We start from the raw sequence: 23,873 nt of genomic DNA on the forward strand, positions 1-23,873 counted from the left end.
TGTGATCTAGTGTTAGATGCAAGATTTTGCCAAGTGTAGTTTCCTGTACCATAACATACATATATAAAATTATCTTCTATTCTGGTCCTTCCCCACTGACATGTTAGATATTTTTGTTACCCTTCCTCATAGTAATACTTACCTCCAGATGGAGCAGGAGGTAAAATCTGAACTTATATCTAATCTAACTTTGCTCTCTTGTTTCTCTCTGAACTCTTTAAGTTTTTATGTTGTCTTGATCATTTTGGGAGAACTATAGTTGTTAATACCTGCCTCTTCCTCTAGCTGTAGTTATGAACTATGCCATCAAAATGTTCGTGCTTTGGGGCTGGGGTTGTGGCTCAGCGAAAGAGCACTCGCCTAGCATATGCCAGGCATGAGTTTGATCCTCAGTACCACATATAAATAAATAAATAAAGGTATTGGGTCCAACTACAACTAAAAAAAATTTTTTTAAATGTTCCTGCTTTTTTTTTTTTTTTTTTTTTTTTTTTTTTTTTTTTTTTTTTTTTTTTTGCCATTAAGTACCAAGGATCTTTATTTATTCTCAGTTCTGAAATGAAGTCCGTGACTCAGATAATATGCCACTATTTGAAAATAAAAGGTCCCACCAGCCCCAGTCTTCCCAAATATTTAGTCACAAGATCACACTTCATTTACCACACAAGACAATCAAGCTGAAGAATTAAGGAGGTACACTGAAGATAAAAGCAAAAAAGGAATCATCCCAGTTACTTAAAAAGTTAAGTTTCAGATTAATTTACACAGTAGTGACAAAACTATTTAGTCTTAGTGAAAACGAAGACAGTCATACCATTTAGAAAAGATCAATTCAGAAATACTAATTCAGGCAAGCATGCAAAATTCAGAATATTAAAAAAAAAAATGCAAGGCCTGGCTGCACACTCAGGTGAATTGCAAACTGAAAGGGACTCTTGAGGGATCAGCAGACCAGTCTCTCCTTCTATGAATGAGGAAAGTGAGCAGACATGTACTGGCAAAGCTCATGTGGCGACACCAGGTACATACAGATCTAACTCCTGGTGCCACCTGCAACCCCATATACTTAAAATAAGGATATAATACCAGAACACAGAAGCCCACTGATTTAAATAAAAGATTTTAGGACCGATACACAGAGAGGAGGTCAAGTTAACACAGCACAGTAGCACACCTCATGTTTCAGAGATGAAATGATCAAAGATTTAATGCTTCATTTTCACAAACAATAAAGTTTCTATCCAATTTTCTGATTTATAGTAAAATGTACTAGCTTAAAAAATGTGCACTCTTCACACTTTTTTGCCTAACTTTTAAAACTGAGAACTGGCTGTTTTTTAGCCCAAGAAACCTATGCCATGCATACACTTTAACTGCATGTCTTAGGAATACATAAAATCTGTGATATTTTGGTAATTTATAGTGTATTTATAAAATGAAAAGCTCTATCAAAATACACTTTTCACTGGGAAAAATAAATAAAACAAATGAATGGATCTACACAAAGCAAACAATAACTTTGGTAGACTTCAGTGTAGGACAGTCTATGACAAACGCATTTGCCCTTATTCCCCCAGAGCTGCTCATCTTCCAAGTTAACAATTTTTAACATTTTTATCTGAGATTTTATTATGTTGACGTTTGTTTCTCATTCCACATCATCTTCAGCCAAGCTCTGAGCACTCACAATTCTCTGACTAATTGTTGGGAGCTTAGTCAGAAGCATCTGGAACACTGGTGGTGGAAGAGTTTGCTGTAACACTTGCAGCAACTGCTGTGGCTGTCCACAAACAGCAATTGCGTTTGTCAGATGGTCCACACCTTTCTCATATTCACCTTGAGCTAGCAGCTCTTCACCGAGTTGTATTTCTTCAAGGAAGAACTTCTGAACAGCTTCTGCATCTTTAAGGTCCGGTAACTTGGAAAGCCCAGCTCTCTCCTTGGCAAGCTTCTGTTTCTTTCTTCGTTCCCGAAGCCTGTTCTTGAAGTTGGGGTCGCTCCGTCTTTTGCGGTCGAAGTAGATGCAGTAGCCGATGAAGAGCGCCCCACACACGCCGGCGGCGATGGCGCTGTTCCGGCCCACCATCTTCTCTCAGTGCGGCGAAGCCGCCGCGAGCACTCGAACGAGCCTCGCCGCCCGTCGCTCTGGACGCCGGAAGGATGTTCCTGCTTTGATTAGTGATATTTAAAGCCATATTTGTAGTATTTTAAAAAGCTCTCTTAAGTTTTTAGATCTTAAAATTGACATTCTTATTAGCTTTCAATAATTACAATTAATGGATCAAAGACCTAAATATAAGAGCTAAGTGTAAGAAAAACTATAACTCTAAAAGAAAATATAGGTGTTAATCTTTATGCTTTGGATTAGGCAACATCTTCTCAAATATGAAACCCAAAGTGCAGGCAGCTGGACTAGAGATGTAGCTCAGTGGTAGAGTGCTTGGCTAGTATATGTGAGGCCCAGGATTTGATCTCTAGCACTTTAAAGGAAAAAAGAAGAAGAAGAAGAAAAAAAATTGATAAATTGGACTTAAAAAAATTAAACATTTGTGCTTCAAAGAAAAGCAAGCAAAAAGAAAACAAAAAGAAGCTGGGTGTGGTGGTATATACCTGTAGTCCCAGTAATTTGGGAGGATGAGACAAGAGGATTACAAGTTTGAGGCCATCCTGGGCAACTTAGTGAGAATGTCTCAAAATAAACAGGGCTGGGAATGTAGTTCAGTGGTAGAGCTCTCCTGGGTTTAATCCCCACCCCTTCAAAAAAATATTTTGTTTTGAACTAATATTAGGCTTCTATAGAATAGTTTTGATAAGATCTTCATGGTAGAGATAAATGTTAGATTGCTCATAGAGTAAGTGGGAATAGTTGGTGAAAGAGAGCAGACAATTCTTTTAAAAATCCTTTGCAATGGCTAGATAGGGTAGTGCAGGCCTGTAATCCCAGTAGCTCAGGAGGCTGAAACAGGAGGATCACAAGTTCAAAATCCACGTTGGTAACTTAGTGAGGCCCTATTCAACTTAGTGAGCCTCTGTCTCAAAATAAAGTAAAAAAATATATATATATACTATTTCCTGGGAATATGTCTCAGTGGTTAAGCCCCTCTGGATTTAATACCTGGTACCAAGAAAATTAAATCAAAAATAAAAAAGTTTTGCTAGGAAAAATGGTAGGGATACAGGATAGTAGATAGAGGAGCATGTTGAATCTAGGTAAGACTCCAGCATATTTATATGGTATATGGAAAAGGTCATTAGAATTTGAAGATTAAGTAAAAAGGAAATTGTCCTTAAGATTAGCAGGAATGGAGTGAAGATACTGGGTTCTAGGAAGAATAAGAATATAGTTTCTGCTGAAGTAGGAGTAAGGAAGAAGGGATATTACAGATGGGGAAGTGTATGGATGGTAGGTGAGGAATTTGGGGAATCAACATTCGAAGTATTTTTTTTTTCAGTGAGGTAAGAAAAAAACCTGCTGAGATTGATTATAGGGGAGCAAGATGGTGATTTCAGGGTAGACATTGAGAAGAAAAGGAGTATTTCGAGAAGGTTATTAAGGAAATAAGAAGGTGAACTGAATTAGAGTACTTAGAAGTACTTCATTGTTCTGGTATATACAGTTATGTGAAAGATTTTTTCCCCCTTTTCTCAGGATTTAGCAACCTAAGTGAGCAGACAAGTTAAACAACTGGGTCAGTCTAGTTTTAATTTTATGGGCTAATCTGACACAATAGTTAAGGAGACAAGAGATTAAATCATGAGAGTGAAGTGATGGACCTTTGAGTCTAGGCTGAATAGGGAATAAATGAAATCAGAAGGTAGCTGCTGGCATATTAAGTGGTTGGTAGTGGAGATTGGATAGTGGAATTTAAAAACAGGAAGACCAGTTGCTGGTTATGACAGGATACAGATCTTACTATGGAGTGGGTTTTCAAAGTATAGACAAAGTGAAGACTATTGGATTGAGATAAGGGGACTCTAAAGCTAGATTGTTAGAGGAGTTAGCAATACAAACAGTGAGTTGCTCAGAAAAGTAGCAGATTGAGGGGTGGGAAGGTTCTGAACCAAGTTGCAAAGTCATAGTGAACATAAGAGTGTCCAGGTCAGTAAATAACAGAAATAAGGAGAGAGAGGTTAAGAGATGACATAAACTGAGGAGTATTTGGGGAGTGGTAGTTCATGCCTGTAATTTCAGTGACTCCAGAGTCTGAGACAGGATGATAGTAAGTTTGAGGCCAACCTCAGCAACTTAGTGACACCATGTCTCAAACAGAACAAAACAAAAACCCTAAACTGGGGATGTAGCTCAGTGGTAAAGTGCCCCTAGGGTCAACACCCATTACAGAGAGTCGGAGTGTGATGGGGAGAGAACATAAGCCTCAGTAGAGGTACTTTTATGTGAGGGTATCAAATTGTGATGATAAATAAATGACTTCTCAACTGTGATGGTAAACAAATGATGACTTGTACAGGCTGCATTTGTTGAGTGAAAGAGTAGTTGTCACTGAGGTTTTAATTTAGACAAAAAGATTTCCAGAGTGTTGGTGAAATTAATTCAGGATTTAGGGTATTTGTTTACAGTGGAAGAGTTTAAAGGGCTATCAGTGACTATTGTTATTGGGGATATGTGAGGGTAGAGGAGAAGGGGAACACATACAGAGCAAGAATGAGATGAGAGTGCAATGAGAAAGGGGAATTACTTGTAAGGACTTAAATTTTGGATGATTGTGACTGGTGAAAAATATGGTGATCTTAGCTGATCTCAAAATTTTGATTAATTTTGTGGGAAACTGTGTTTATGCTAACAGACTAAGATGCTGGATTATGCACAAAGCTAGATAGCTTCATTGTTTTTAGGTCTACTTAGTAAGATTTAGCATTTTGTAGCCTTTGCTCAGTGTACCATAGAATACCCTAGCAAAAAAAAAAAAACTGTTTCATTCTTTGACAAGCTCAGTCCTGGATGAAAAGGAAGATCTGGATGGAAGCAATTATTGCCTGTTGGATTTTTTTTTTTTTTAAAGAGGTGGGTGAGAGTATAGATAACCCTAACTTCAAATTACGGTGATAAATACTAGGTCTTAAAGCCTTTGCAAAGTTTGATACCAGGTTAAGAGAGAATACAAAAAAGTTGTATAGTAATAATCCCAATAATAATAGCAGCATGATTGACTAATGATCTGTTTTAAGACATGTAGAATTAATGATAAATTCTGAAGTATAACCTGAAATGCTACATATTAAACATGCATTTTTCAGAATTGTAAGAAATGTATCATTTCATAAAGTTTTAAAATTGTACTCTGAAAGTTTTGCCTTTCCTGAAATGTCTATCTTAAAATACTGATTAATCTTTGGCATGTTTAAAATATGCTTTGGACTTACTCAGGTCCTGTAATACTTAAAATCTAGAAGCATGTCTTATTTCAGAGCACTAAGAAATATTGATGTGTATAATTCTGCTGTTTAAACCAAGAATAATTTTGCCAGCAGGAAATATGACTTCATTACGTGTTTAACTGTCTCTGTGTCTCACAAAACATATGAATGGAAAATATTAGAAAGAAATAATATTTCACAATATTCACTGACATATGAGAAGAAAATATTAGAAAGAAATAATATTTCACAATTTTCCTATTTTTTCAACTAGTGGGCCAACTTGCCTCATGTTTGTTTGCTTCTTTTTTTTTTTTTGGTACCAGGGAATGAACTCAGGGGCACTGTTCAACCACTGAGCCATATCCCCAGCCCTTTTTCATATTTCGTTTAGAGACTGGGTCTCCCTGAGTTGCTTAGTGCCTCCCTTTTGCTGAGGCTGGCTTTGAACTCGAGATCCTCCTGCCTCCTGAGCTGCTAGGATTACAGGTGTGCGTCTCTGTGCCGGCTGCCTCATGTTTCTTTTGTCATTTTTAGAACTTTATTTCAAAGACAGGAGGTAGCAGATAAGTTAAGGAAAATTTGGGAGGTAAAAATTCCATCTACTTTTTAAAAAGACATTTTAGCATTGGCATTGTATATTGTTTTCTTAGAGTTTCTTTGTTTCTTATTCTTTTTAAAGCAACCAGGTTTATTGAGGGCTGTTCTGTAAAGAAGTAGGTTCTATCTTCAAATAACTTTGAGAAACTGAACACCATGTCCCCTCCCTGCTTGGTGATTCACAGGGAGGAAATGGTATTACTACTAATAATGTAACATTTATCAAGCACAGTCTAGGGCTCTCTTCTAAGACTTGCACATGCATTAATCTTTTTAATTTTTTTTGTACCTTGAATTAAACTCAGGGCACTTAACCACTGAACCACATCCATATTCTTTTTTTTTTTTTTTTAAAGAGAGAGAGAATTTTCTTAATATTTATTTTTTAGTTTGTGGTGGATACAACATCTTTATTTTTATGTGGTGCTGAGGATTGAACCCATCGCCCCGCGGGCGAGTTCACTACCACTTGAGCCACATCCCCAGCCCCCATATTCTTTTTCATGTTTTAATTTTTAGATAGAGTCTTGCTAGATTGCTTAGGGCTTAACTAAGTTCCTGAGGCTGGCTTTGAACTTGTGATCCTCCTGCCTCAGCCTAACAAGTTTTGGGGATTACTGTCATGGGCCACTGCATCCAGCAATCTTTCTAACCTTTACAATAACTTTATCTACTAGAAATCACATGGCTGAGCTGAAATGGAAGAGCTGGGATTCAAATCCAGGAAGACTCTAGAGCTGGGTTTATGGCTCAGTGGTAGAGTGCTTGCCTAGCCTAGCATATGTGAGGCACTGGGTTTGATCCTTAGCACCATATAAAAATAATAAATAAAATAAAGATATTGTGTCCATTACAAAAAAAAAAAAAAAGAATGACTTCATAGGTGTCAAGCCCAATATACTACTTGCAGCCAGTAAGGAAACAGGACTGATGTTAAATCCAGCATTTCTCAAACTTGTTTGACTCTAGAACCTCATGATTTTTCAATATTTATTCATGGATTAGTTGTCCATGGATTCGACCCTAGACCTTGTCTGAGCTGGCTTACACTGGTGATTGCAGACTTTTTTAAACATATTTTTTAGTTATACATGGATGCAGTATCTTTATTTTGTTTATTTACTTTTACGTGGTGCTGAGGATCGAACCCAGTGCCTCACACATAGGAGGCAAGTCCTCTACTACTGAGCGATACCCCAACTGCCTAATTGCAGACTTTTACAATGGCATTGTTTTAAGATGGGACTAGTTTTTTCTAACTAGGTTCTCTATTGATAATACTAAATGTTATATTTATGTGTGAAGTTTTCTGCCTGAAACTGTTTTGTATTCTGTTTCATAGTGACCTTTCCCAGGAATTTTTAAAAAGAGCTATAATTTTTTTAATCCAAGTTGTTATTTGCACTCTGCTTTTCCTGCCCCAAGATTATATTCTCATAAAATTTTTAATGTTTAGGGATCTTAGAGATGATCCAGTTCATCTCCTTTATTACTTACTTATTATTTTTTGCAGATTAAGAAAGTGACAGCCATTTAGTGCTGTGCAACATTATAATAATTTACATCTGAATTTGAACATGATGCTTTTTATTAGTTATGTGGTCTTAGAAAAGTTACTTTGTTTCTTAAAAGTTCTGTCTCTTCGTCTAATAGACCATGATAATATCTTGCAAGATGGCTATGAGAATTAAATAAGAAAACCCATGTAGTATCTGGCATATCAAATGTTCTGTGTTAATTGTCCCTTTTTTTTCCCTTAAGGAGATAGTCTATAAAGTCTGCACACGAATGAATTATGAAAGTGCTTGGAAAGGAAGAAACAGTTTTTTAATGTGAACTGTCCCAGGTTTATGCTGGCATCAGCTGATTTGTGGTAAAGTGATGTTGTCATGATACAGGTTATATGGGAGTTAAAACCAGTTTCCTTCTGGTTTTCAAGATGACATAATAAGCAGTACCTGATGGGGTAAACATAGACCTGTTTATTAGCTCACTTATTATTAATGTTAAACTAGCTTTGTGCTGACTTCTTCTGTTCTTTTTGAAATTTTACTGTTGCCATTTAAAATCTCATACAACTTCAGTCTTCATAGAATGTTTAATGATTTAAATCATCCTCCAAAACATGTGAAGTGTCTTTTCTAATGTGGCATCATCTGGTAGTATTGTTAAAAATCTGCATGTAGGACAGAATTTACTACTGGATGCTTGTTTGGTTTTCATAGCACTCTATGTTTGGGGTTTATGGGTATTACCAATGTGTATAACCTAAACATTTAAACATTCATTTAAAATAGAACTATTCAAAGAGATATCTATGGGGATTTTTCAGTTTTACAACTTCCTGAACAAAAAGAAAATGTGTTTGAGAGCCAGGTATTTTGGCATGCCCATGTAGTTCCAGCTAATAAGGAGTCTGAGGCAGGAGGATCACTTGAGCCCAGGAGTTTAGGCTAGAGCCTGAACCTTAAAAAAGAGAAAAGAAAGAAAGAAAGGAAAGGGGTTTTAGTTTGACTTCTGTGATGGGGGATTTCTAATATTCTGTTTTAAATCTCTTTTACAGCCCTAGTACATAGTACGCATTCAGTAAATATTTAACGATGAACTAAATTTAGTTTCCAGTCCTGACTCCATCTCTTGCAACTTCTATGACTTTGACAGGTTTCTCTACACTTCAGTTTCCTTATATATAAAAATTCCTATGTTCCAGGGGTTTTGCAATAATTAAATATTTAGGCATATAAGAGCCCCACAGCATATGGCACATAGTAGGTACATAATATGTTGAATGTTTCTCCCAGACACTTACCTGCTTTCTTCAGCAATGTTTTTTTTTTTTAATTTTTTTTTGGTTGTCAATTGACCTTTATAATTTATTTATATGCAATACTGAGAATGCTAGGCAAATGTTCTACCACTGAGCTAGAACATTGCCCCAGCCCCACCAATGTTCTTTTTAAGCATATTTTTCTCTTCTCATTCCCTGATCATTTAGAAACTATGTTCAAGAGAGAATATGATTGACAATTAAACTGGGAATATGTTCCTTTGCAAACCATCCTTAGAATGTCTTACTAGAAATGATTTTATGTCTGACAGACCTTGGTTTGAATCCTTGCTTTGTAATATACTGGTGTTGTGCCCTTATGTAAGCCTGTTATCTGTAAAGTTATTGTTAGACTAAAATAAGTAATAATATGCAAAAGGCATATAGTTTATTTTCTGGTTTGGATGGAACCCAAATAAAAGTTATTACTTTTTTAAAAAATATTTTTTTAGTTGTAGATGGAGACAATACCTTTATTTTATTTGCTTACTTTTATGTGGTGCGGGGAATCAACCCAGTACCTCACACGTGCTAGGCAAGTGCTCTACCACTGAGACACAGCCCTGTCCCAAAAGTTATTACTTTTAATTGAAACTTTTTTTTTTTTTTTTGTACTGGGGATTTAGCCCAGGGGCACTCTACCACTGAGCTACACCCCCAGCCCTCTTCAGTTTTTTTTTTTTTTTTTTTTTGCAGGGGTCCAGCAGGTTCTCACTAAATTTCTGAGGCTGACCTTGAACTTGTGATCCTCCTGCATCAGCCTCCCAAACTGGGATTATAGACATGGGTCGCCTGTCTGATTTGAAACTGTTATTAATCTGGTAGATTCTATGGTTAATTCATGGACATAGCCTCCTCTATTCAAATCACAGTAAGAGCAAATAGAACACTATGAGTGACTAGTGGGCATATTTTTATATAAGTAGCTCAATTTGGCCTTGCCTAGAATTAGGTTTCACAAAAGTGGTATTACCTGTTGTACTTGGGTAAAAAGAAATTGTTTGGCTCTGCATTTGGCATGACTTTAAAATGTTGCCTTTTTCTGTTGAATATCAAACAAACTATCAAAGAAGTTTATGAGTAGTACAGTATTAAATTGTTTGCTATTTAAAATGCTTTTCTTCTTTTGCTGATCTCATTTATTAAAAATAAACATGTTTCCCTCCTTACTAACATTTAGCACAGTATTAGCAAGCCAAATTTAATAAAATATTGTGTCCAATTTAAAATTCACTTGAATTGTTTAGACAAATATGAAATTGATTCCTACACTGGTGGACTAAGCATTGCAAAGTAGGAAATAATGAGAATTCCTAGTAAATAGAAAAGCTTAAGTAGGGATATTGTAGAAAAAAGGTTTAATTTTATAATATACTTATCAAATTAAGAACAGAGTTTTAAATGGGTACCAAAGCAATCAACATTTATTTCAGAAGTTGGCTTTCTCTGATGAGAAGGCAGCATCAATTTTTTTTTATGTAGGGTTTCTTTTGTTAAGTAAGATATGTAGTTATATGACATAGATGTATTAGTGACATTAAGTACGTTCCTGTTGTTTTGCAGCCATCACCATTATCTAGTTCCAGAACTTCTCATCATCCCAAAAGGAAACTGCATTTCACTCACTTTCTATTCCTGCCTTCCCCCAGCTCCTGACAGCCACTCATCTGCTTTATGTCTCTGATTTGCTTACTCTGTTTCATATAAATGGAATCACACAACATGTTGCCTTCTGTGTCTGACTTCTTTCATTTAGCTTAATGATTTTAAGGTTTATTCTCATTGTAGCATATATCAGTACTTCATTCCTTTTTATCTGAGTGATATTTTATTGTGTTCCCATACCATATTAATTTTACCTGTTTGTCAGTTTATGGATGGATGTTTGAGTTGTTTCTGTTTTGGGATATTATGAATAGTACTGTTATAAATGCTCATGCATAAAGTTCTGTTGGAACATGGTTTTTACTTCTCCTTAGTATGTATCTAGGATGGAATTACTGGGTCAGTTGCTAACACTATGTCTAACTTTTTGAAGAAGTACCAAAACTTTTTCAAAGCACCTGCATTCTTATTTTTTAATTTTGAAGTGCAGTGGATAGAACCCAGGGCTTTGTGTGTGCTAGGGAAGTATTCTACCATTGTGCTAGACCTCCAGACCTGTTAGATTAATTTTAATGCTCTTATACTTTGGAAGAAATGAAGAAAAATGGATAGTAAAATGTTGATTTGAGACTATTCATACTCAAAAACAGCCAGCCCTTCTGCAAGCCAGATGGATTGTAAGAATTAAGTCTCAATTTGCTTCATTTGTTTTACAGAATGAAAACTTTAAAATATAAACATAACACTATAGGAATAGTGTCAAATTTTTGTGCTGCACTGTTACTCCAGCCACCTACTTCTGGAGGTTTAGAGTATGCTTGGAATTGATGGTATTTACTTTCATATGAGGATAGTTATCTAAAAGTGACATATTAGATTTCCTGGCTTTCTTTGTTTTCACTTTTTGTTGCATAGTTTACTAAAGCAGGAAATTGAATAATGCTTTTTCTACAGAAAAAAATATATTTAAAAAAATTTTTTTAGGGCTGGGGATGTGGCTCAAGCAGTAGCGCGCTCGCCTGGTCTGCGTGCGGCCCGGGTCCTCAGTACCACATACAAACAAAGATGTTGTGTCCGTCGAGAACTTAAAATAAATATTAAAAAATTCTCTCTCTCTCTCTCTCTCTCTCTCTCTCTCTCTCTCACTCTCTCTTTAAAAAAAAAAAAGAAGAAAATAAACGTTTTAAAAAATTTTTTTTAGTTGTGGTTGGACACATATCTTTACTTATTCACTTATTTTTATGTGGTGCTGAGGATTGCTGAACTTCAGCCCTACCCATATAGAAAATATTTTTGAATCAAAATGTAACTATAAATTTGTAGTTTATCAGGGGTGTAATCTTAAAATATGAATCTTGGATTTGAAAATGGACTTTCAAGCAAGCAAAAATTATTCTGTTGGTTATAATGTCTGAGATAATACTTGAAAATTTTTTATGAATAAAAAATTGATGAAAAGTTGAAGAAACTGGGAGTAGACCTAATTAATTGTAATTAAATTTTCTTGAATGTAAAATAAAAATTTTCAATCATCGTATAAAGACATCACTTATCACTTAAATCTTTATGTGAGGGCAGGGAGTAAAGCTCAGTGGCTGATTGTGTTTATCATGTGAAATACACATACACACACAATCATGTTTCTGTGAAAGATATTGTGTTAATGTGTTAATGTCTTAGGTGGTTAAGAGACATTTCTGTCTCCACTGATGCCGTTGTCTCTCTCTGTTGCTGTCCTTCACTGTCATTGTCAGTTCAGTCTCTTTCATTTGTAACCAACAAATGCTTATACAGCTTTTACTAATTAGCATAAAATGAAGTCATTGTAGAGAGGTAAAATAAAATGGTTTTATTGGAAGTATAAAATATTAGAGGTTTTTTTTTTTTTTAAAGAGAGAGTGGGAGAGAGAGAGAGAGAGAGAGAGAGAGAGAGAGAATTTTTTAATCTTTATTTTTTAGTTCTCGGCGGACACAACATCTTTGTTTGTATGTGGTGCTGAGGATCGAACCCGGGCCGCACGCACACACCAGGCGAGCGCGCTACAGCTTGAGCCACATCCCCAGCCCATTATTGGAAGTATAAAATATTAAAGCAGAGCCACAAGTGGTGGTGTACACCTGTAATCCCAGAGACTCAGGTGTCAGAGGTAAAAGGGTCTTAAGTTCAAGTTCAGCCTTAGCAACTCAGAAAGATCTTCAGGAACTTTGTGAGAACTTGTCTTAAAAAAAAAAAAAAAAGTAATAAGCAAAGGACTGGAGTTGTAGTTCAGTAGTAAAGTGCCCCTGGGTTCAGTTACCAATATTCCCCACAGCACTCCCAAAAGGATTTTTAAAGCAGAAAATGCACTCTAGAGAAATAACTGTCATGGAGTAATTTTGAATGCTAGATTAGATGGCTTTATGCCTTATCTTATTTCAGGTGTTAATCCATGTGAATTTTATATTTGGAAGAAAAAAATGTGATTATCATTCATTCCATAAAGTTTGAAGGGAACTTTGTGTATCTGGATAAATCATCCTATTCCTTTGCAGATATATTACAGATATTGAATTGTTTCCTTTCTTAGGTAAATTTTTTTCAGGTTTTAAAATATGAAGGTTAGTAATCACTTTGGACATTGAATAGGTTGTCTACTAAATTCTGTAATTTTAACTTACAATTTTCAGTAATTTTTGCAATTATTTTGATGACTAAAATAATTTGTTATCGTCACTGAATAACTTTGTGTTGTATACCTTTGTCTACCTCATTTTGGGAATGTTGAAGTATAGATAGTTGCACTTGCATTATAGAAATATTGCGTTTACTCAGATTTTTATTTGGATATTGACTCTTGTAATTACTTTTTTGTATTGTTTTTGGCCATTGTATTAAGTTTATGATCGATAACCTTCTGTACTAACTATAATTATAGTTAATATAGAAATAGAAACTGCAAATAATTGATTCAGATAAAATGTTGGTGGCTATTTTTATTTAAAATATTGGTAAGGAGAAAGAAACTAGGGAAATTTTGGAGGGCAAGTTTTATATTATGAAATCCCAATTTAATTATTTATACATTTAGAAACAGTATGAGTGACCAAAATGTGATTTCTAGGAAATTTATGGGAGTACCTATACACTCTATAATTATACACTCTATAATTCTTGGTGCTCAACTTTTATCTTGCTGCCAAGATTAAGGAAAATATTCATTTAGTTGGAAATCATAATGCATTTCCTTATAGAAGCAGGGTGGTTGAATAATAGTCTGAATTCTTATTCATTATTCATTAAATGAATATTTTAAAGACAGAAGGCAAGTACTTTGTTATATACTCTTTGTGTTTACCAAGATGTTGTGCAATTCCTATCTTAGAAAAATCCACCCTGTCCCCGCAGCCTTTTGCTAGTTGTGGGGAGCACAAAGGAAAAGAAGTGGTTGAAAATTACCTAACAATTATGCTTATTCCTTTCCATTTCTGTAGTTCTTAGGTAATTTATGGGTTAAATTGACCTCTGTTTATTGTCCAGTATCTAAACTTAATTTCAAAATTTTTTCTGTTTGGAAAAAATGTTTTTTAAGTTTTAATAACAAAACATAACAACATGAAGAACACACAATCTGTGTATAAGTTGGAGAACTTACCTCTTGTGAGTTTGAACAGTATTTACCTCAGCATTACTGAATTAGTTTGTACAAAGTTTTTCATTTTAATTGATAACTTGCTTAGAGTGAATGATTGACAACAAAGTGTAAGATAAAGTATGAGTAATTTTTTAAGACACACTTCGTTCTTCAGTGTAACAAGAATCTTTTTTTTTTTTTTTTTTTTTTTTTTGTGGTGTTATGGGGATTGAACTCAGGGACACTCTACCATTGAACTATGTCCCCAACCCTGTTTTTTTTTTAGTAGAGGGATCTTGCTAAATTGCCAAAGCTGGCCAGGAATTTATGACACTCCTGCCTCAGTCTCCTTGCCCCTGGGTAGCAAGTAACTGGGATTATAGGAATGTGCCACCATGCCTGGCTAGTTTCAGTGATATAAAAAATACATGTGGTGCATATACACAGCACAATATTACTCAGCCATAAAGAATTACGAATTTATGGCATTTTCCAGTAAATGGATGGAACTGGAGGCTATCATGCTAAGTGAAATAAGTCAGTCCCCCCAATCAAAAGCCAAGTGTTGTCTTTGATGCTAACATACAATAAGAGAGAGGGGAGAATAGAAGTTCATTGGATTAGACAAAAGGGAATGAAGGGAATGGAGGGGGATGGGAATAAGAAAGACAACAGAATGAATCAAAGAGAACTTTCCTATGTTTATTTATACACGACCAGTATAACTCTATATCATTTACAACTACAAGAATGGGAAATTATACTCCATGTATGTATGATAGGCAAAAATACATTCTACTGTCATATATAACTAAAAAGAACAAATAAACAAAAAGATAAAAAAGTGATAAAGTACTAACCATATTAATACTATTTATAGCCAATATTGCAAGCAATGAATAATGTTTGCTTTTCATTGAGAGATTTTGTAATTCTCTTATGCTATTATGAAGAGTATCTATAATAAGTACTTTATAAAGTACAATAATAATTTTATATTTAATTAGTTTCAAGGCAAGCTAAAATTATTTATAATTTATGAGCAATCATATTTGCTCCTGTGGATATACTGACAAATAAGAAAAACAAAATTCATGTCATTATGGAACCTAACTTCTAGTAGAGGAGACAACTAAAGAAGTGAAACAAGTACATTTCAAAGAGATGAGGGCAATGGAAGAAAAGTAAAGAGTAGGGTATGGGGATGAAGGGTGACTGGTATCTGTGAGACTTTTTAAATGGAGTCAGGGAAGTGTCTTTGAAAAAGGTGATATTTGAGTACAGACACTTTAGTATACCAGGGCGGGAACCATCCAAAACGGGGCAAGAAGTCTCCTTGCTTTTCAGATGTACAAAGTTGCATGATATTATTGTTCTTTCCCTGAAAACCCTTAGAAGCCAAATTAGAATTGAAATTTTTACAAACCTACCAGAGAATCAAGGATACATGGAAACCTAAATGAACCAAACAAATGATTCAGAAAACAATTCAACCTTCATAATAAAGAAGAAACCCATGGCTGCTCTGAGATAAAACAGCCTAAGGAATAGGAATCTGCCTTAGATGGGAAGAAAGGAATCAGCAAATTATCTTCTTTCTTTTTTCCTCCTCTTTCTTTCTGTTTATCATCTTCTTCCTATTCCTTCTCCCTGTCTTTTTTTCCTGATTCTGGGTATTGAACCTAGAACCTAGAACATGCTGAGCAAGCACTCTACTACTAAGCTATATCTGCATGTGGACTGATGCAACAGGTTAGAATCCTGTGGAATATCAGCTGAGGAACATCAGCTCTTGTACCAAAGAACCTTCTTCTTGCTCTTATCTTAATCATAGGTCTTCACTGAATGCTTCACAGAATGACAGAACTCCTATTTGAGTCATATGGAACCTCTCCTAAGGTTAAGGCAGCACTGATTTTCAGTTCTAGAAGGCTGAAGACAGGCAAAGATCTGGGGTTGAGACCCCTACCTTGTACACTGGAACTCCCTGTATTCAACCAGTAATGACTGAGGAAAGGGCTGGAGAGGTGAGAGACATTAAGCTACCACCCAGTGTAGGAAAGCTGACCTCCAAAAGAAGGTGGGGACTGGGGATGTGGCTCAGTGGTAGAGCACTTGCTTGCCTGCCTGGTATGTGTGAGGCCCTGGGTTCCATCTCCAGCACTGCAAACAAACAAACAAAAAAAGGAAGGACAATGAGGAGGAATAGGGCTGAAAGAGAGCACCTGAACTGCAGAAAACAAGGTCTGGTACCCAGAGATCTAAGAGAACACTCTAGCAAACCAAAAGCCTGGCAGTTGTGTTTTAAAAAGGAGAGTTTCCAGAGGGCACATTGGCACATATCTGTAATCCCAGCAACTAGAGAGGTTGAGGCAGAAGGATTGCAAGTTCAAAATCAGGCTCAGCAATTTAGCAAGACCCTAGGAAACTTAGTAAGACCCTGTCTCAAATAAAAAATAAAAAGGACTGGGGATGTGGTTCAGTGGTTAAGGGCCCCTAGGTTTAATCCCAGGCAGCAAAAAAATAAATCAAAAAAGAGAGCTCCCAGCAGGGTACAGGGACACATGCCTGTAATCCCAGTTGCTGGCAGCCTGAGACAGGAAGATAGAGAGTTTGGGGTTAGCTGTGGCAATTTAGCAAAACTCTGCCTCAAAATTTTAAAAGGAGCTAGGCGTGCCGGGCGTGGTGGCACATGCCTGTAATCCCAGCAGTTTGGAGGTGGAAGCAGGAGGACTGAGAGTTTAAAGCCAGCCTCAGGGACAAGTTGCTAAGCAACTCAGTGAGACCCTATCTCTAAATAAAATACAAAATAGGGCTGGGGTTGTGGCTCAATGGTTAAGTGCTCCTGGATTCAATCTCCAGTATCTGAAGAAAAAAGAGGAAAAAAAAAAAAAAAAGGAGCTAGACATGGTGGTTCACACCTGTACACCTGTAATCCCAGTGGCTCAGGAGGCTGAGGTAGGAGGATCTCAAGTTCAAAGCCAGCCTCAGGAACAGCAAGTTGCTAAGAAACTCAGTGAGACCCTGTCTCTAAATAAAATACAAAATAGGGCTGAGAATGTGGTTCAGTGGTTGAGGGACCCTGAGTTAAATTCCCAGTACCCCCCCCCCAAATTTTTTTTAAAAAAGGACTAGGGGTATAATTTAGAATAGAGAGAGCTTTCCTATCATGCATGAGGTCCTGGGTTCAACCCCAAGTGCCAAAACAAAACACCAGAAAACTCTCATAGTTTTTTTTTTCTTAATAATTTTATATTTATCAAAAAATTTCACAGATGCCTATCTGCCCTGTATCCTTTTCTCCCAATTATTAATTAACAGCTGACATTAGAAAGGTTTGTTTGTTAAAATTAATGAGCTAGATCTGGGGATGTAGCTCAATGGTTGTGTGTTTGCCTTGCACGTATAAGACCCTGGGTTCAATCCTTAATACTGCAAAAGAAAAACACGCTATAATTAATGAGCTAATGTTAATATGTTATTATCTAAGTCCTTTTTTTAATCTAATGCCCTTTTTCAGCTTCAGAATCCCTTCCTAGGTACCACATTATGTTTAGTTGTCATGTCTCCTTAGGCTTTTCTTAGCTATGACAATGTCTCTGACTTCTTTTTTTGTAATGCCCATGATGTGCTGGGGATCAAACCCAGGCTTCACACATCCTTCATACATCCAGGACTTCATACAGTCAAGCTCTCTACCATTAAGCAACACCCATATCCTGCTTTTGAAAGTTTTGAGTTATTATTACTCAGGTAGTTGTAGAACATCTCCTTATTTTGGTATTTGTCTGGAGTTTTTCACATGATTAGAATGGTGTTTGTGGTTTTGGGTTTTGGGGAAGGCCTAGGTCTGAGTACCCTTTTCATTATACTGTATGAAACAGACATTGTCAACATGACTTGTTTTTTGGTTTTGATACTGGGGATTGAATCCAAGGGTACTTAATCACTATCCATATTCCCATCTCTTTTTATTTTTTATTTTGAGACAGAGTCTGGCTGAATTGCTTAGGGTCTCACTAAGTTCCTTAGGGCCAAAACTGAGTTGCTCAAGATGGCTTTGAACTTGCAACCCTCCTTCCTTAGCCTCCCAAGCCTCTGTGATAACAGGCATGTGCCATTGTGCTCTGCTTAATATGACTTATTGATCATGTTGACCCTGATCATCTGGCTGAGGTAGTGTGTGTCAGTTTTCTGTACTATAAAGTTACCCTATTTTCCCTCTTTTTGCATTTGTACTTTTGGAAAGTATTGATATAGGCATAGTCCTCACTTAAGGAGTGGGAATCTTTCTGTCTCTCTCTTTCTGCTTTTGTGATAGGAACCTCATAGATTTCTTTTGTGTTCTTTTCTACCATGTGAGATCACAAAGAAGTCTATAACTAGGGTGTTAGCACTCTGTCTCAAACTTGTAGACTCTGGAATTGTGAGAAATAAATTTCCATTTTTGTAAGCCACCCAGTCCATGGTATTTTGTTATAGCAGCCCTAACTAATTAATTAAGACAATGGGTTGGGGGTGAGCTCAGTGGCAGAGCACTTGCCCAACATGTGCAAGGCCCTGAGTTTGATTGATGCCCAGCACCTCGCCCCACCACAGACAATAAGATTGATTATAATCTATGCAAGCTAGAAGACATTGGAACATCCTTTTCAAAGTACCGAAAGACAAATAAATGCTGTCCATCTAGATTTCCATAATCAGTGAAAAATATCTTTAAAAAATATATTTTTTCAGACTAACAAAGGTGTGAGGATTTATTGCCAGCACATCTGAGTTATAAAAATGTTAAAACTTAGCAGAGCTCCATGGCACACACCTGTAATCCTAGTGGCTCCAGAGGCAGAGGCAGGAGGATTGAGAGTTCAAAGCCAGCCTCAGCAAAAGCAAGTCAAGAAGCAACTCAGTGAGACCCTGTCTCTAAATAAAATACAAAATAGGGCTGGGGATGTGACTCAGTGGTTGAGGGCCCTGAGTTCAATCTCCAGTCTCCTCCCCCACACAAAGTTTAAAACTTTTTAGACAGAAACAAAATGATACTGGAAAGGAAATTGAATGTATAGATAGAACCAGAAATGGTAATAATGTGGTTTTCTGATTCTTAATCTCTAAAGGATAATTGTTTATATAAAGGAAGAATAATTGCTACCATATTTGGGGGGTTTATGATATTTCATGTATTTGTCATACACTGATGGTCCCTGACATATGATTTTTTTGACTTCATGATGCTGGGAAAGCAATAAGCATTTAGTAGAACCCATACTTTGAATTTTGAATACGATCCTTTTCTAGGCTAGTGATATTCAGTAGGATCCTCTGGTGATGCTGGGCAGCAACAGCTCCTAATCAGCCACGTTGATCATGAAGACAAACAACTGATCTTCTACAGTGTACTGTGTTGCTAAGCTAGAATGTTCAGTAGGTTGTCTGAGAAATTCATTTTTTTTTTATGTAACAGAATATTCCTTAGTGTTATCTAAGTCTATGTTACATTTGTCCTGTTTCTCAAAAATACCTTTTTTATTGATTCAGATGTGTTCTAAACATGACATTTGGTTGATCTCTTAGCTCTTCTTTAAAGCATCCTCCTGTTTTGGTTCTTTGCCACTTATTTATTGATGAAACCCTGCCATTTGTCTTATAGAAAATCCCACATTCTCATTTTGCTTCTATGTGATATTGTTCTTTTTATTCCCCATATTTTCTGTAAACTGATTTGATGAGATTTGCTTTTATTTTAAAATAAACACATATCCCAAACCAGTGGTAGTTTGGAGTTACCATATAAGTAAGAATGTGATTTAGGGTGCACCTTTTCTATTAGTTAATGGACAATTTCTTTTTGACTGTGATTGTAAGCTATTTTCTATTTTTTGAAGAGATTATAGTTAATTTTTTAAGCACACAGTAATTCTTCCTGAATATTTAGGGGTTATTTTTTGTGTAATAATCCTTTACTAATTATAATTAAACTTGTATTTCAAGAGATTTGAAAGCAACCAATCTATAAGTTCCTTATCTCCCAAAGTCCTGAACATAAATAAATGCCCTGCAAAATAGTTTGCTCAGGCTGCTATGACAAAGTACCACAGAGTGAGTGGCTTCCAGAGATATATTATTTCACAATTCTAGGGGCTAGAAATCTGAAATGACGGTGTTGGCAGGGTTGGTTATTCTAAAGGTAGTGAGAAAAAGATCTATTCCAGTATAAGTACTTTTTTGTTTTTTGGTACTAGGAATTGAATCCAGGGAACCACTGATTCACATCCCCAGCCCTTTTATGTTTTTTTTTTTTTTTTAACCTTTTGAGATAGGGTCTTGATAAGTTGCTTAGGCCTCTGTAAGTTGCCAAGGCTGGCTTTAAATCTGCAATCCTCCTGCCCTAACCTCCCAAGTCATTGAGATTACAGGCATGTGTCGTGTCACTACATGTGGCTTAAATCCATTTTAACATGGTATTTTTAACTTAGGATGAATTTATCAGGATATAACCTATCGTAAGTCAAGGACCATCTGTATCATAAGTATACCATGTACATAGCACATATAATACATTTTATATAAAAATTTATATTATTTATATAAAATATGATAAAATAGCATAAAGAATAGTAGGAAAAAATGGATGAATACAATTGTAATATTCTTACACTAGGTTAAGTGGTATAGTGTTATTTGAAGATTTAATTGTTAAATTTGAAATTCTACAGCAGTGGCTAAAAACATAGTACAATGTCAAAATGATAGAATTAATAATGTAGTAAAAGTATTGTTTAGAGGGAAACATTGTATATATTAGAAAAGAAGAAAAGTGATAAATCAATATAAAAATAAGGGATCAATGATCTTTGGTCTGTAGGCCAAATTCAGCACATAATCTGTTCTTAATGTGGCTAGTGACTTAAAAATACTTCTTACATATTAAAATGGTTCAACAAAAATCAAAGGAAACTTTATGAAGTGTGAAAATAATAGGAAATTCAAATTTCAGTGGCTGTAAGTAAAGTATTATTGGAATATAACAATGTCATTTGTTTAAATATTGTCTCTGTTTGCTGTCCCACTATATCAGTAGCATAGAATAGTTGGAACATACTGTATGGACTTAAAAGCCTAAAATACTTACTATCTGACCTTTTACAGAAAATACTTGTCAACCATAGGTAGGGATACTATATATATTAAAATAATATGGTTATATTTTCTCTTTTACCACTTCTATTTGGCATTGAACTAGTGGACCTAGATTGTATAAGAGGTCAAAAGAAAGAAATAAAGTAAGGCATGAAAAACTAAAAGAAAGTAAAACTATTATTTACATATGTCATGATTGTATACATAGAAAACTCTTTGAAACTTACACAAACCAATTCTAGTAAGTGAATTTAGCAAAGTCAATCCATAGAAATCATTTGTAGTTCTCTGTAATAGCAATGAACAATTTGTAAACTGAAAAATTGTTTACAATGACATTAAAAAAAAACAAGTACCTATGAATAAATCTAAGAATATGCTCTCAACCTCGAAGTGTGAAACACTGCTAAGTAAGTTAAACAATAGAGGATTGGGAGAGAGGGAAACAAATGGTGACAGTCATGACTGAAAGACTGCATTGTTAAAATGGAATTTTTTCCAAGTGATCTACAGATTTAAATACAGTTTTCATTAATATCTTGGTGGTCTTTGAAGAAATAAACAAGATGATTCAATAAATTTACCGAAATGTAAAAGACTAAGGATAGTCAAAATAATTTTGAAAAAATACAGAGCGCTTGCCTAGCATGCGTGAGGCACTGGGTTCCATCCTTAGCACCACATACAAATAAACAAGTAAAAAAATAAAGGCATTTGTCCATCTACAAGTACAAAAAAAAGAAAAAAAGACAAAGTCAGAGGCCTTTTATTTCCTGATACCAGGGTTTCTTTTGAAGCTACAGTAAACAAAGCAGTGTGATCTTGGTGTAAGGATGTACATATCAATAGAACACAATGGAGAACTCAGAAATACACAGGCACTTATTCCCACCTAAGTGCCAAGTCAGTCCAGCAGGGGAAAAAAAAAAAAATGTCATTCTACCTTCATATCTGTATGGGAAACAATGAACTAGTATTCCTACTTACTCCATACACAGAAACTAATGGAATTGCATTTCATCATATACCTAAAATCTGAGTATAAAAACTATAAAATTTCTGTATCATCTCTTTCTATATAACAAATTTCCCAATATTTAGTGGCTTAAAGCAACAGATATTTATTACTTTGCAGTTATTCTGTGTCAAAAACACAGGAGGACCTTAGCTAGGTAATTCTGGCTTAGGTCCCTTGTAAGGTTGCAGTCAAGATGGTAACAAGTATAGTCATCTGACGGCTGGATTGGAGTTAGAGAATCGCTCACTCAAGTGCCCTTAGGACCTGGTAGCTGTCTTCCCTCAAGAGTGAATGATACAAGAGAGAGAGCAAGGAGGAAGCTGAGTGCCTTTTATGACAGTCTTGAAAGTCACACACTGTCACTTTACTGTATTCTATTCATTACTCCAGCCTGTATTCAAGATTAGAGGAATTAAGCTTATGTATTTTTTTTTTCCTTTCCTTTTAGAAATGGGGTCTGTTTGTTGCCCAAGCTGGCCTGTAACTCCTGAGCTCAAGTGATCCTCTGGCCTCAGATTCTTGAGTATCTGGGACTACAGGTATGTGCCACTGCACCTGGCAATAGCACTCTAACATGGTAGCTCTTGAATGTTAACTGAAATTATTGATGTCATGCTACTCACTGCTCATTTGGAGACAAGTTAGTTAGAGGAAATGGGTTTATTTAGCTAGTCCTAGGAAAGAAAGAAGAGACTTTTTTGCTTCTCAGATCTCCATCTTTGTGGGTTTCAGTATGCAAAGAGTTTTTAATAGTAGAAAAGGGTGTACAGTGAAACAATAGGCAGGGAGTCCTTGTATTGGTCAAGGTCTTTGGCATCCAGATGTGTGTTTTCTCTTGAAATAACATCAATATGACCTGCAGCTAGTTAACAAAGCCTTAAGAAGGGCTTTTGTTCAGCCAAGCTGATTTAGGGAGGGGTGGAAGGTAAAGAGAGGAGAGAGCAAGGGATGGTTTTAAATGAACCCCTGTTACAGGAGGAGTATCAAAGAATTTGTGGACTTTTTTTTTTTTTTTTTTGTAATGGGTATTGAACCTGGGCACTTCACCACTGAGCTACATCCCCAGTTATTTTTTTTTCTTTTAAATTTTGATACAGGGTCTCCCTAAATTGCTCAGGCTGGCCTTAAACCTGAGATCCTCTGCTTCAGCCTCTGAGTTTTTAGGCATTGTGCCTAACTTGTTAATATCTTTTTAAACTGCCATACCTTCTATGAATTTCAAAAGGAAAATAACCTTATGACCCTGGAACATATCTTGGATAACAAGCTAAGATAAAAAAGATTGGAATAAGAAAAAATATTGATTAATTAGAATTTACTTAAGTTAAAATTGCATTCTTTAAAATATGCCATTAAGAAAGTGGATGGGGGTTGGGGCTGTAGCTCAGTGGTAAAGCGCTTACCTTGCATGTGTGAAGCACTGGGTTTGATCCTTGGCACCACATAAAAATAAATAAAGATACTATGTGTTCATCTACAACATATATATATGTGTGTGTGTGTATATATATATGTGTGTGTGTGTGTGTGTGTGTGTGTGTGTGTGTGTATATATATATATATAATATAAAAAAAAAGAAAGTGCATAGGGCTAGGTATAAAACTCAGTGGTAAAGCGCCCCTCTACCACTGTGTGTCAACCTATTTGTAAGGTGGGGAGCAAAAAGCTAGATTAAGGTTCACTTGCCGTTTAAATCCT

The 23,873-nt window shown here is 35.8% G+C and overlaps 2 protein-coding genes across 9 annotated transcripts in view; one reads left to right on the forward strand and one right to left on the reverse strand.

Annotated features, from left to right (window-relative positions):
• Shld2 (shieldin complex subunit 2) overlaps positions 1-23,873 on the forward strand; it is an 83,608-nt gene that overhangs the window by 15,874 nt on the left and 43,861 nt on the right. For 7 of the 8 annotated variants that reach the window (XM_076835115.1, XM_076835123.1, XM_076835116.1 and 4 more), the window contains one exon: positions 22,623-22,713. The exons of the other annotated variant lie outside the window; for it this stretch is intronic. The gene's annotated coding sequence lies outside the window, so the exon portion shown is untranslated. The remainder of the gene's footprint in view (positions 1-22,622; positions 22,714-23,873) is intronic. 8 annotated transcript variants of the gene reach the window in all.
• On the reverse strand, positions 1,181-2,151 carry LOC143381169 (mitochondrial import receptor subunit TOM20 homolog). Its single transcript, XM_076834516.1, has one exon. It carries the CDS (start codon positions 2,084-2,086, stop codon positions 1,649-1,651), a length of 438 nt encoding a protein of 145 aa, XP_076690631.1. The 5' UTR covers positions 2,087-2,151; the 3' UTR covers positions 1,181-1,648.

This window comes from Callospermophilus lateralis, chromosome 15, assembly GCF_048772815.1.
Source record: "Callospermophilus lateralis isolate mCalLat2 chromosome 15, mCalLat2.hap1, whole genome shotgun sequence".
Taxonomy (NCBI): Eukaryota; Metazoa; Chordata; class Mammalia; order Rodentia; family Sciuridae; genus Callospermophilus; species Callospermophilus lateralis.

Excerpts from the sequence above, each read along its gene's own strand:
- LOC143381169 (XM_076834516.1), bottom strand. The coding sequence starts at position 2,086 with ATGGTGGGCCGGAACAGCGCCATCGCCGCCGGCGTGTGTGGGGCGCTC.